General features: G+C 49.1%; 1 protein-coding gene across 1 annotated transcript in view; it reads left to right on the plus strand.

Annotated features, from left to right (window-relative positions):
* Positions 1-2009: 2009 nt before the first annotated feature.
* The window catches only part of LOC120917032 (tetratricopeptide repeat protein 17-like), a 79640-nt gene continuing 68351 nt past the window's right edge, over positions 2010-13298 (plus strand). The window contains 3 exon segments of the mRNA XM_040328020.1: positions 2010-2284; positions 11758-11847; positions 11942-12111. Coding sequence (XP_040183954.1) covers positions 2090-2284; positions 11758-11847; positions 11942-12111 — 455 coding nt within the window. The 5' untranslated portion in view covers positions 2010-2089.

Here is a 13298-nt window from a genome sequence, read left to right on the forward strand (position 1 = left end):
TCTGTCCCCCTCCCCTGGATCACACTGCTGCCTTATTCACACAATGCTCTGGCTCTCTGCCCCTCCCCCTGGATCACACTGCTGCCTTATACACACAATGCTCCGGCTCCCTGGATCACACTGCTGCCTTATACACACAATGCTCTGGCTCTCTGCCCCTCCCCCTGGATCATACCACTGCCTTATACACACAATGCTCTGGCTCTCTGCCCCTCCCCCTGGATCACACTGCTGCCTTATACACACAATGCTCCGGCTCTCTGCTCCCCTCCACCTAGATCACACTGCTGCCTTATACACACAATGATCTGTCTCCGTCCCCCTCCCACTGGATCACACTAAGTTCAAAAAGGTTCATTAGCTACTTTTGGGGCGACATGCTTCACGCAATGCAGTTTGCCGCGATTGCAAATCGATTTATCGCACGACAATCGGGGTTGAACCGCACCTCGTCTTTAGATGCCATTCGAATAAATGGCATCTGAAATGTGCGTTGTGCGATTTGCAGTTCACACCTGGGTGTTTGGAAATCGCAGCTGTTCTGCCAGCAATTCAAAGCGCTCAGGTGTAACTGCAGCCTAAACCTATTTTTTATTATTTTTTAAGGGGTAGAAGAGAGGTTTGGGGTCTTCCTATAAAGAGGACCTGTCACGCTGTATTGTTATCGCAAGGGGTGTTTACATTCTTTGCGATGGTAATAAAAGTGAGATTTTTTTTTATTAAAGGGACAGTGTAAAAATAATAAAACATATATATTTTTTAAGCGCCCTCGTCCCGTGCTCGCGTGTTGTGGTGACCTCATACATATATCATGTCCACGTATGTAAACAGTGTTTGCACCACACGTGTGAAGTGTCGCTGTGAATCAGTCCGAGTGAGAGCAATAATTCTAGCATTAGACCTCCTCTGAAATTTCATCAGGTAACCTGTTAAGAGTAAAAAGTCTTGGCCCCGCCCTCTGAGGCTGCCCCCGCCTCTATTGGATCCTCTATTTTCACTGTATATCCTGTACAATAGAGTTCAGAGTCACAGACAGCCCCGCCCTCTCAGGCTGTCCCCGCCTCCGCTGTTGGATCCTTCATCATCACTGCACATGCAATGAATGGAGAGCTGCGTCTCGATCCCGCCCCCTCGGGATCTCCCTTCCCACCCCCTCTGTTGGCTCCTCCTTCATCACTGTACATACAATGGATAGAGATCAGAGTGACAACTCCGCCCCCTCAGGATCTCCCTGCCCACCCCTCTGTTGGCCCCTCCTTCATCACTGTACATACAATAGAGATCAGAGTGACAGCTCCGCCCCCTTAGGATCTCCCTGCCCACCCCTCTGTTGGCTCCTCCTTCATCACTGTACATACAATGAATAGAGAACAGAGTGACAGCCCCGCCCCCTTAGGATCTCCCTGCCCACCCCTCTGTTGGCTCCTCCTTCATCACTGTAACATACAATGAATAGAGAACAGAGTGACAGCCCTGCCCCCTTAGGATCTCCCTGCCCACCCCTCTGTTGGCTCCTCCTTCATCACTGTAACATACAATGAATAGAGATCAGAGTGACAGCCCCGCCCCCTTAGGATCTCCCTGCCCACCCCTCTGTTGGCTCCTCCTTCATCACTGTAACATACAATGAATAGAGATCAGAGTGACTGCCCCGCCCCCTTAGGATCTCCCTGCCCACCCCTCTGTTGGCTCCTCCTTCATCACTGTAACATACAATGAATAGAGAACAGAGTGACAGCCCCGCCCCCTTAGGATCTCCCTGCCCACCCCCTCTGTTGGCTCCTCCTTCATCACTGTAACATACAATGAATAGAGATCAGAGTGACAGCTCCGCCCCCTTAGGATCTCCCTGCCCACCCCTCTGTTGGCTCCTCCTTCAACACTGTAAATACAATGAATAGAGAACAGAGTGACAGCCCCGCCCCCTTAGGATCTCCCTGCCCACCCCTCTGTTGGCTCCTCCTTCATCACTGTACATCCAATGACTAGAGATCAGAGTGACAGCCCCGCCCCCCGGTGTTGGAGTGGACTTTGCCTCTACCAAGATGGCGGCGGGCGCTTCCTCTTCCTGTGCGCGTCCGAGCGTGTGATGTCAGCGGGAAACATGGCGGAGAGCAGGAGCGGGCCGTACAGCCCCCCCGAGACCGGAGCCCTGACTGGCACCGCCCGGATCCCCCGGATGGGGGTCTCTCTGCTCGGGGTGCTCTGCCTGCTGTGCCAGGTGTGTCCCTCCGGGGCCACAACACACTGGGTGGTGACAGAGGACGGCAAGATCCAGCAGCAGGTGAGGTGACACCTGACAGGGGGAGGGAATCCTGAGATTGGGGGACACGTGACAGGGGGAGGGAAGTCACTAGAGAAAGAAGGGGGACACCTGAGATAAAGTAGGGGCATCTGAAAGGAGGAGAGGGGGATACTTGAGGAAAAAGGGGGTGGGGGAGACACCTGAGAGGAGGGGGGGTGACACTGGAAAGAAGAGGGGGAGCACCTGAGAGAAGAGAGGGGGGGGACACCCTAAAGGATAGGGGGAACACAGGAAAGGGGGGACACCCGAGAGGAGAGGGGGGGACACCCGAAAGGGGGTGACATCTGAAAAGAAGGGGGGACACAGGTGGGGAAAGGGGGGAGACCTGAGAGGAAAGGGGGATACCCGAGAGGTGAGGGGGGGACACCCCTAAAGAAGGGGGGGTGACATCAGAAAGGAGAAGGGTGACACAGGAGAGGGGGGGGACACCTGAGGAGGAAAGGGGGGGTGACATCGGAAAGGAGAAGGGGGACACAGGAGAGGGGGGGGACACCTGAGGAGGAAAGGGGGGGGTGACATCGGAAAGGAGAAGGGGGACACAGGAGAGGGGGGGGACACCTGAGGAGGAAAGGGGGGGGTGACATCGGAAAGGATAAGGGGGACACCAGAGAGGAGAGGGGGGACACCACTAAAGGAGAGGGGGTGAAATCTGAAAGGAGAAGGGTGACACCTAAAAGGAGGGGGGACACATGAAAGGAGGGGGGACACATGAAAGGGGGGTGACATCTGAAAGGGGGGGGTGACATCAGAAAGGATAAGGGGGACACCTGAAAGGAAAGGGGGAACACCCGAAAAGAGGGGGGGGACATCTGAAAGGAGAAGGGGAACACATGAGAGGGGGGACACCCGAGAGGAAACGGGGGTGACATCTGAAAGGAGAAGCGGGACACCAGAGAGGAGAGGGGCGGGACCTGGAAGGGGGGTGACATCTGAAAGAAGGCGGACAGAGGAGAGGAGGGTGACACCCGAGAGGAGAGGGGGGTGACATCTGAAAGGAGAAGGGGGACACCCGAGAGGAGAGTTGGGGGGGGGGACACATGAGAGGAGAGTGGGGGGGGACACGAGAGGAGAGTGGGGGGCCATCTGAGAGAGGGGGGACATCAGAAAGAAGGGGGGACACCTGAAAGGGGGGTGAAATCTGAAAGGAGAAGGGCGACACCCAAGAGGGGAGGTCATCTGAGAAGAGAGAGAGAGATCACTTGAGTAGAAGTGGGGGACACCTGAAAGAAGGGGTGACACTTGAGGGAAAATAGGAGGGGTCACCTAAGAGGAAAAGGGGGGCACAGGAGAGGGAAAAGGGACACCTGAGAGGGGGGGGGTGTCACCTGAAAGAGGTGTAGCCTGATTGTGAAAAGAGGGGTCACTTCTTGAGTGGAGGGGGGGGGGAATAAGGTAATAATAATAATGGAGGGGTCTCCCGAGTAAAAAGAAGTGGGGGACACATGAGAGAGGTAAAGTAGGGACACCTGAGAGAGAAACGGAGGGTGGACACCAGAGAGAGGGGGTTTCACTTGGGAGGGAGGGGGACATTTGAGTGACACGGAGGGGGGCGGGCACCTGAGAGGAAGTAGGAACACCTGAGAGAGGGGGTCACTTGAAAGGGAAAAGGAGTTGGGGACACCTGGGAGGAGAAGGGGGGGGGGTTGGCTGAGAGGAGGAGGTCAGTAGATCTGAATTGGGTGTAGTGATAGTTGCTGATGTCCGGTTGGAGGGATTCTGAAGGACGCCTCCTATTGGGTGCTGGAGACTCTTGTTGTCAGACTCCTGAAGGGGGCGTGGGAAGGGCTGTCCAATCGCATGATTGGCTGTCGCATGATCCTGTCCCACCAGGAGCTTTCTATGACAGGTTGGCCACTGTGCGTATGTGGGGTTGTGTGGGTGTTAAAGGCGCCGTTTTTTTTTTGTCCCCCTATGTGTCTAGCTGGTGTTTTCTGTGTACCGTTTGAGGTCCTTTTTATTTTTAGGAGATGGCATTTATTCCCTTTGTGTCGTCCAATGGCGCAGATTTTAGAAAATCCCTAGTATTCCGAAGCACCAATTTTGGCGTTTTTTTTTTTTATTTTATTTATTTTTTTAATACTTTTTAAGTGCAGAGGAGAGATTTGGGGTATTTTAGATCCCTCCATAAAGAGTACCTGTCGCCGCCTATTGCGGTCACAGGGGATGTTTACACTCCTTGCGACAGGAATAAATGTGATCAGATTTTATTTTTTAAAGAGACAGTGTAAAAAAGTTTTTTTTTTTTAAAGTGCCGCCCGTGCTCACGCACCAAAGAAAACGCATACGTAAACGCTGTTCAAATCGCACATGTGCGGTATCGTCAGAGCGAGAGCAATAATTCTAGCCCTATACCTCCTCTGTAACTCTTAAAAAAATTTAAACATCGCCTATGGAGATTATTAAGTACCGTAATTTGTCACCATTCCACAAATGCGTGCAGTTTTAAAGCGTAACGTGTTGGGTATCTATTTACTCGGCGTAACTTCATCTTTCACAATATGCTTTAAAAAAAAAAGGGCTAACTTTACTGATTTCTTATTTTTTTTTTTAATAAAAAAAATATATATTTTTTTTTAATAAAAAAAAAAAAAAAAATTTTAATAAAAAAAAATATATATTTTTTTAAATAAAAAAAAATAATATTTTTTTTAAATAAAAAAAAAATATATATTTTTTAAAATAAAAAAACAGCCCCCCCCAAAAAAAAGCGTTTGAAAGACCGCTGCGCAAATTCAGTGTGATATAAAACGACCGCCATTTTTATTCTCCAGAGTCTTTGGTAAAAAATGATATCTATTATTTAAAGTTTATTATTACCGTATATACTCGAGTATAAGCCGAGTTTTTCAGCGCTTTTTTTTTTTTTTGTGCTGAAAATGCCCCCCTCGGCTTATACCCGAGTCACCTTTTTGCTCCTGATCTTCTGGAATTTGGGGACCCGGTACCGGCCGGCCATAGGTCTCCCGGACCCCCAAACTTGGCACACATGTAGCCCCACTCTTCCTCTACAAGTGTGCAAAGTTTGATGTCTGGGGGACCTACGGCCGGGAAACACAGAGTTTTCAAAGCTGGGCACCCCTTCCATAGACTCCCATGTTAAATGGTAATTTCTCCGGTGAATTTGGGGACTGGGTACCGGCCGGTCGTAAGTCCCCTGGATCCGGAACTTGGCACACATGTAGCCCCATTTCTCCTCTACAAGTGTGCAAAGTTTGTTGTCTGGGGAACCTTCGGCTGGGGAGCACCGATTTTTCAAAGCCGGTCACCCCTTCCATAGACTCCCTCCCGTGTTAAACGTCAGTCTAGTCATGGGCACAGTGAGGCATGCACATGGACACCCTAGGCTTATACTCGAGTCAATACGTTTTCACAGTTTTTTTTTTTTTTTTTGTGGTAAAATTAGGTGCCTCGGCTTATACTCGAGTATATATTGTATATTATATTATTATTTATTTTTATTAAATGATTTATTATTTATTAATTAATAATAATATTATAAATATTAAAGCGGTGGTTCCCCCTTAAAAACAACTTTTTTTTATTCCACTGCCCCCCCACATTCCATCACGATTAAGGCACATATTTTTTTTTTCCTGCTGTACATACCTTACTACAGCATCTTCACCCGTGCATCCGGGTTGCGAGTCCCGCGGGAGTGGGCGTTCCTCACATGCTGTTGATTGACGTTTTGCCCAAAAACGAGCTCTCCCCCCGTCGCGTAAGCCGCGTCACGATTGGCGAAAGGAGCCGAACGGCGATGCGCATGCGCAGTATAGCGCCGACTCGCCTCCTTTCGCCAACCGTGACGCGGCTTACGCGACGGGGGGAGAGCTCGTTTTTGGGCAAAACGTCAATCAACAGCATGTGAGGAACGCCCACTCCCGCGGGACTCGCAACCCGGATGCACGGGTGAATATGCTGTACTAAGGTATGTACAGCAGGAAAAAAAAAATATGTGCCTTAATCGTGATGGAATGTGGGGGGGCAGTGGAATAAAAAAAAGTTGTTTTTAAGGGGGAACCACCGCTTTAATATAATAATAATAAATTAATATATATCATATTATTATTTTTTAGAATGTATGAGGGTTCTAAGTAATTACTGATTTTTGTGTAATAATAATAAATAATAATATATTAATTAAATATTAATATAATAATAAATTAATATATATTATTATTATTATTATTATTATTATTTTTTAAAATGTATGAGGGTTCTAAGCAATTACTGATTTTTGTGTCAAAAAAAGTTTAGTCCAGAAGTGTTTAAATAAATGATCTAGCTATAGGTATTTCTACATAGTTGCACTGTTCCAGTTTGGACCATTGTAACTATAGAAATCTTCTTTTTTTCTTTTTTTGTAAATATTTTCTTGATCCCGGTCTGAAGGTCAGATTTTTCCAGGATTGGTTCACAAATGTTTGCTTTGAGTAAATATGTGTCAATTTGGTTCCCTGTATCTTACCAGCTTCTATGTTGTATCTCTGAGGTAGATTGTGATGTACAATCGATCGTTGTGACATGGGGGGGCGGCGGCGGTTCGCTCTCGTGGTCGATGCTTTTTATGCAGTGAATCTCACAGCGGAAAGGAAATATATTTGCTGGCCTGTTGGCCATCTTTTATTAAAATGGCAGAAGGCAAAATAACAGTCCAACTGGTCCTCCGGCTTCAGCAGAATACAAACACTGGAAAATGCCAAACCACCTGGCTCATAAGCTCACTCAGCTTTATCTGCAGTACCACACTGCACCTCGTGCTGGTCTCTGACTGTGTTGTCCATCTCTCCGGCGTACTTGGCTCTCTGGCCTTTAGTCGCACCATTCTGCTGCACAGCCCGCCACCTGATTGGGTTCTCTGAACACCCCAATAGGAGCCGTGGAACGAGACCTCCCGTCTTCTGGCTGAGGCACCTCTAACCACTCGGTGAGACCCTCCATCTCTTCTCTTCTGGCACCTCTGTCTCCTTGGTGAGAACCCTCTGTCTCTTGGCTTCTGGCACCTCTGAACCCTCTGTGAGACCCTTCATCTCTTGGCTTCTGGCACCTCTGAACCCTCTGTGAGACCCTTCATCTCTTGGCTTCTGGCACCTCTGACTCCTCGGTGAGACCCTCCATCTCTTGGCTTCTGGCACCTCTGACTCCTCGGTGAGACCCTCCATCTCTTGGCTTCTGGCACCTCTGTCTCCTCGGTGAGACCCTCCATCTCTTGGCTTCTGGCACCTCTGACTCCTCGGTGATACCCTCCGTCTCTTGGCTTCTGGCACTTCTGAACCATATGTGAGACCCTCCATCTCTTGGCTTCTGGCACCTCTGACTCCTCGGTGATACCCTCCGTCTCTTGGCTTCTGGCTTGGGTGCCTCTGAACCATATGTGAGACCCCCCATCTCTTGGCTTCTGGCACCTCTGACTCCTCGGTGATACCCTTCATCTCTTGGCTTCTGGCTGGGGCGCCTCTGAACCATATGTGAGACCCTCCATCTCTTGGCTTCTAGCTGGGGCACCTAACCACTCGGTGAGACCCTCCATCTCTTGGCTTCTGGCTCCTCGGTGATACCCTTCATCTCTTGGCTTCTGGCACCTCTGAACCATATGTGAGACCCTCCATCTCTTGGCTTCTGGCACCTCTGACTCCTCGGTGAGACCCTCCATCTCTTGGCTTCTGGCACCTCTGTCTCCTCGGTGATACCCTCCATCTCTTGGCTTCTGGCACCTCTGTCTCCTTGGTGAGACCCTCCGTCTCTTGGCTTCTGGCACTTCTGAACCATATGTGAGACCCTCCATCTCTTGGCTTCTGGCACCTCTGACTCCTCGGTGATACCCTCCGTCTCTTGGCTTCTGGCTTGGGTGCCTCTGAACCATATGTGAGACCCCCCATCTCTTGGCTTCTGGCACCTCTGACTCCTCGGTGATACCCTTCATCTCTTGGCTTCTGGCTGGGGCGCCTCTGAACCATATGTGAGACCCTCCATCTCTTGGCTTCTAGCTGGGGCACCTAACCACTCGGTGAGACCCTCCATCTCTTGGCTTCTGGCTCCTCGGTGATACCCTTCATCTCTTGGCTTCTGGCACCTCTGAACCATATGTGAGACCCTCCATCTCTTGGCTTCTGGCACCTCTGACTCCTCGGTGAGACCCTCCATCTCTTGGCTTCTGGCACCTCTGTCTCCTCGGTGATACCCTCCATCTCTTGGCTTCTGGCACCTCTGTCTCCTTGGTGAGACCCTCCGTCTCTTGGCTTCTGGCACTTCTGAACCATATGTGAGACCCTCCATCTCTTGGCTTCTGGCACCTCTGACTCCTCGGTGATACCCTCCGTCTCTTGGCTTCTGGCTTGGGTGCCTCTGAACCATATGTGAGACCCCCCATCTCTTGGCTTCTGGCACCTCTGACTCCTCGGTGATACCCTTCATCTCTTGGCTTCTGGCTGGGGCGCCTCTGAACCATATGTGAGACCCTCCATCTCTTGGCTTCTAGCTGGGGCACCTAACCACTCGGTGAGACCCTCCATCTCTTGGCTTCTGGCTCCTCGGTGATACCCTTCATCTCTTGGCTTCTGGCACCTCTGAACCATATGTGAGACCCTCCATCTCTTGGCTTCTGGCACCTCTGACTCCTTGGTGAGACCCTCTGTCAACATACCGGAAGCAAGATCTTATGCTATACTCAATTGAAAAGGGAGATGAGAGAGGGAAAAAAAAATCTGTAGATCAAGATGACCTAGAACCCGGGCATCGCCCGGCTGTCTGTAAACCTGTAGAACGTGTGCAATTTACAACAACAGAGGGAAAAAAAACCCCTAAAGGTTAGCATCCTCTAGAAAGAGTACAAAGAGATAACAGCCAGAGAAGAGACCGTGAAGAGTTGGAGAAGGAAAGTGGAGTAGAGCGAGAAAGAATGGAAGGTGAAATGGGGGAGAAAGAAGAAAAAAAAGAGGGGGTAGAAGGTCCACGGGGTGTGTGCGCGAGAGGAGACCTACATTGACAGTAATGCAGTGTCAAACCTAGAAGGGTGGTAGTATGTGATCCAAGGCTGCCAAACCCTGAGAAATTTGTCGTGCGTATCAGAAAGAACTGCCATTAGTTTCTTATTAACCATGACATCGTTCAGGCGGTGTTTGACTACCTCAAAGCTAAGTGTGAAGGTTTTCCATGCTCTCGCAATCGTCAGCCGAGCTGCAGTAAAGAGATGCTGGGCCAGTTGCCTCTCTGGACGCAGTAATTCCACGATGGGTTTACCAAGGAGTGCTACATAAGGGTCCCTTTTAATGTTAATCTGAAATAGATTACGAAGGAGAGTGTATACCCTAATCCACAGTCTGCACGCCCGCGCGCAGGACCACCAAATATGCGCCATGGAGCCCTCCTGGGAGCACCCCCTAAAACAGAGCTAGGAATAATTTGGAATGAAGCGAGCCAACCTCGCCGGCGTGTAGTACCACCTGTACAATACTTTGTAGGCGTTTTCCAAAATCAACACATTACGTGAGCTCTTGGACAAGGTTAGTGTCATCACCCGCCAGTCCTCAGGGTCTAGCCGCTTCCCCAACTCCTTCTCCCACTGGAGGTGGTAAGGCCTCAGTGGGGGTCTCTTTGAGGATATCACAGCCGAATATATCGGCGATATTACGCCCGGTGAGTGGGGTCTGGCTCTACAAAGGCCCTCAAAGGGGGTCAGAGTATAGGCTGAAACTTAATAAGGCTCAGAAGAAGGCGCTTTGCCGGCAGTATTAACCCTTTTTCGGCTGCTAGCGGGGGTTAAAAGCGCACCGCTAGCGGCCGAATATCGCAGTAAATACAATGGTATATCGGCGCTAAAAATTGCGCCGCTATAACGCCACCGCACCTCCACTGCCCCGTGTGAAAGGGGCATTCGTGTCTGTGTATAATTAGTCAATGAGTTTGTTGGCTCTTGCATGGATGCACTGAGCATGCTAGACACTGAGCCATGAGGAGGTTAAAAAAAAAACCTTCAAAAGACCTGCGTAACAAGGTAATGAAACTTTACAAAGATGGAAAAGGGTCTAAAAAGATATCCAAAGCCTTGAATATGCCAGTCAGTATGTAATGGTTCAGCGCTGCAATCGAGCTCAAGCTGAATATCTGCTGCTGCTTCTAATTGTAAAGTGTGGAGATGAGTGCATGTCGGAAGCAATCGCACTGGGCGTCTGTTCAGTTCATCCACTTCCTTATCTCTGGTTTATTGCAAGCCAGTGCTCAGCTCTTTACACACAGAACAATAGAGTATATGTCACTACTATGCAAATGTGATGGTCCTAAAAGACACATCTTGGCTGAAATACGAAGAAGAATGTAGAAACTTGATGTCCGAAGTTTGGTTGTGCTCATCCTCTGTATTTCCTTTATACCTCCCAGTGCGTGGGCAGCAGGGGGTAGGTGCCAACTTTCAGCTACATTCTTGTCTCGATGGGAGGGAGTGCTACTAGTGGCCGTTTTGATTAAGGAAGTCCATAAAAGCAGTTTAAATATACAAAGTAAAATATAGACTTTATAGTATAGAAAACGGGCATTCTTATGACTATCACATTTCTTCACAAGTACTGTTCAATCACTTATTAAGAAGTGGAAAATTTGGGGTTCTTTTGGTGCCAAGGCCAAATCCCTAACCCGTTTTTATTTATTTTGTCTTTTTTTTAGGGTTGTACCGATACTAGTATCAGTACGGGGACAGATACTGAGCATTTGCGCAAGTACTTGTACTCGCGCAAATGCTCCCGATGCTTCACCCGATACTTTTTTTGGGGAGTGACGAGCGGGCATAGAGGGGGGGCAGAGAGCGGGCAGAGAGCAGGACAGCTTTCATTTCAATAGCTGTGTGTTCCCCGCCGCACATCGTCATATATAGCCCCTTGTCCGGGCACTTTGATAGACAGATCATCCGTCCCAGGATTGGACGGGTGATCTGTCTATCAAAGTGCCCGGAAAGGGAGGGCCTATATATGACGACGCGCGGCGGAGAACGCACAGCTATTGAAATGAAAGCTGTTCTGTTCCCCGCGCCATGGATCAACTAGACGGCGGTGGCGGGGGGCTTTCTCTTTGCCTACACAGGTAGGCCACTGGGGACCAACACTAGGCTGCATTTGGGGACACAAGGCTAATCGGTATCGGCGAGTACATGAAAAAAAGTATCGGTACTTGTACTCGGTCCTAAAAAAGTGGTATCGGGACAACCCTTCTTTATTTCTTTCTTTTCTTTCTTTTCTTTCTTTCTGGTGATCAAATACCACCAAAACCTCTATCTGTGCCATTCAAAGTGGGACAGCGCTGAAAGCTGAGAATTGGCCTAGGCAGGAAGAGGGTGAAAATGCCTGGTAGACAAGTGGCGAACGTGGTGCAGTGCTGAAAAAATGGCTGGTCATGAAGGGGGGTAAAACCTTCCGAGGCTGACGTGGTTGATGACATCGCCCTAATAAGGTCTTGTTTTGCAGGTGGATTCACCAATGAACTTGAAGCATCCTCACGATTTGGTGATTTTGATGAGACAGGAGACCACAGTTGGCTACCTCAAGGAGCTAGAGGTGATTATACGCCCGTTTGATGCCATCTCTTGTTTGTATGTCTTTGGATTACAGATCTTGTTACTTTTACCTCCTCGTTGTTTTCCTGTCACAGAAACACTTAGTTGCTCAGAAGATTCATATAGAGGAGAATGAAGATCGGGACACGGGGTTGGAGCAGAGACACTACAAGGATGACCCTGATTGTGTTTTAGCCAAAGTGCCTCTGGGTGACATGGACTTATATGATGGGACTTATATGCCACTGGAGGACAAAAATATCAGGTAATTTTTATTTTTTTATGTCTCTGCCCGTCATTGCTGGCAGCCTGTGCATTCATGTTGAGTATGAAATTGATTTACAAGTTTAAATAGTGTGAACTAGGCTTAATCCTAGTTTGGGTACAGGGCAAGGCCTTGGGGACACAAGGATACGTTGGATAACTAGCATGGTTAGCGCCACAGCGTATCTGTTCATAAATTCCAAGTCATCACTAAGGCTTGCCATAGACCAGTGATGGCCAACCTTGGCACTCCTGATGTTTTGGAAGTGACAGTACTGATAAAATAGTCATTTTAAGGGGGGATTGTGGTGGATGATTCTAAAATTCCTATTTTCAAATTAGGCTAATTCTTTTTATTATTAGTATCACTGACATGTGTACTAGAGCATCATGGGAAATGTAGTTCCAAAACTTCTGGGGTGCCAAGGTTCTCCATCACTGCCATCGGTTTAAATCATGTATGAGCAGGCCGATTGTACCCAAGTTGATTAACCACTTGCCGATAATATACGTAGACACAATGGCACGGCAGGGGAAATGGGCGTACAGGTACATCCCCTTTAAGGCTGCATTCACATCTAGGCGTTTTTACGCCTGTAGCGCTACGCCGCTGCCGCCAGAGGGCTGAAAACAGATGTCCCTCTATGGAGATGGTTCACATCTCCACGCCGAACGCCTGTCGCGTGAAAAAAGGTCCCGGACCTTTTTTTCAGGCGTCTTCGAGCGTTCGGCTAGTAGATGGGAATCATCTTGGGGCACATCTAGGCGGACAATACCGGCGTTTTGTCGCCGCAAATCGCGGTACAAAACGCCGCTATTTTTACCGCGATTTGCGGCCACAAAACGCCGCGATTTCGTCCGCCTAGATGTGAATGCAGCCTAAGAGACGGCATTGCGAGCACGCTTCGTGAGTCCGACCACGGGGATACCCGCAATCGTCTCACAGAGAGGAAGAACGGGGAAATGCAAGGCATTTCTGGAGCGGTGATCAGTGTCATGTCACATGTAGCGCCCCCCCCCCAGTTAGAACACATCCCTAAGACACACTTAACCCCTTCAGAGTCCCCTACTGGTTAACCCCTTCCCTGCCAGTGTCATTTTTACAGTAATCGGTGCAATACTAATGATCGCTGTATAAATGACAATGGTCCCAAAATGGCGTCAAGTGTCCGCTGTGTCCACCATAAT

This window comes from Rana temporaria, chromosome 11 (genome assembly GCF_905171775.1).
Source record: "Rana temporaria chromosome 11, aRanTem1.1, whole genome shotgun sequence".
NCBI lineage: Eukaryota > Metazoa > Chordata > Amphibia > Anura > Ranidae > Rana > Rana temporaria.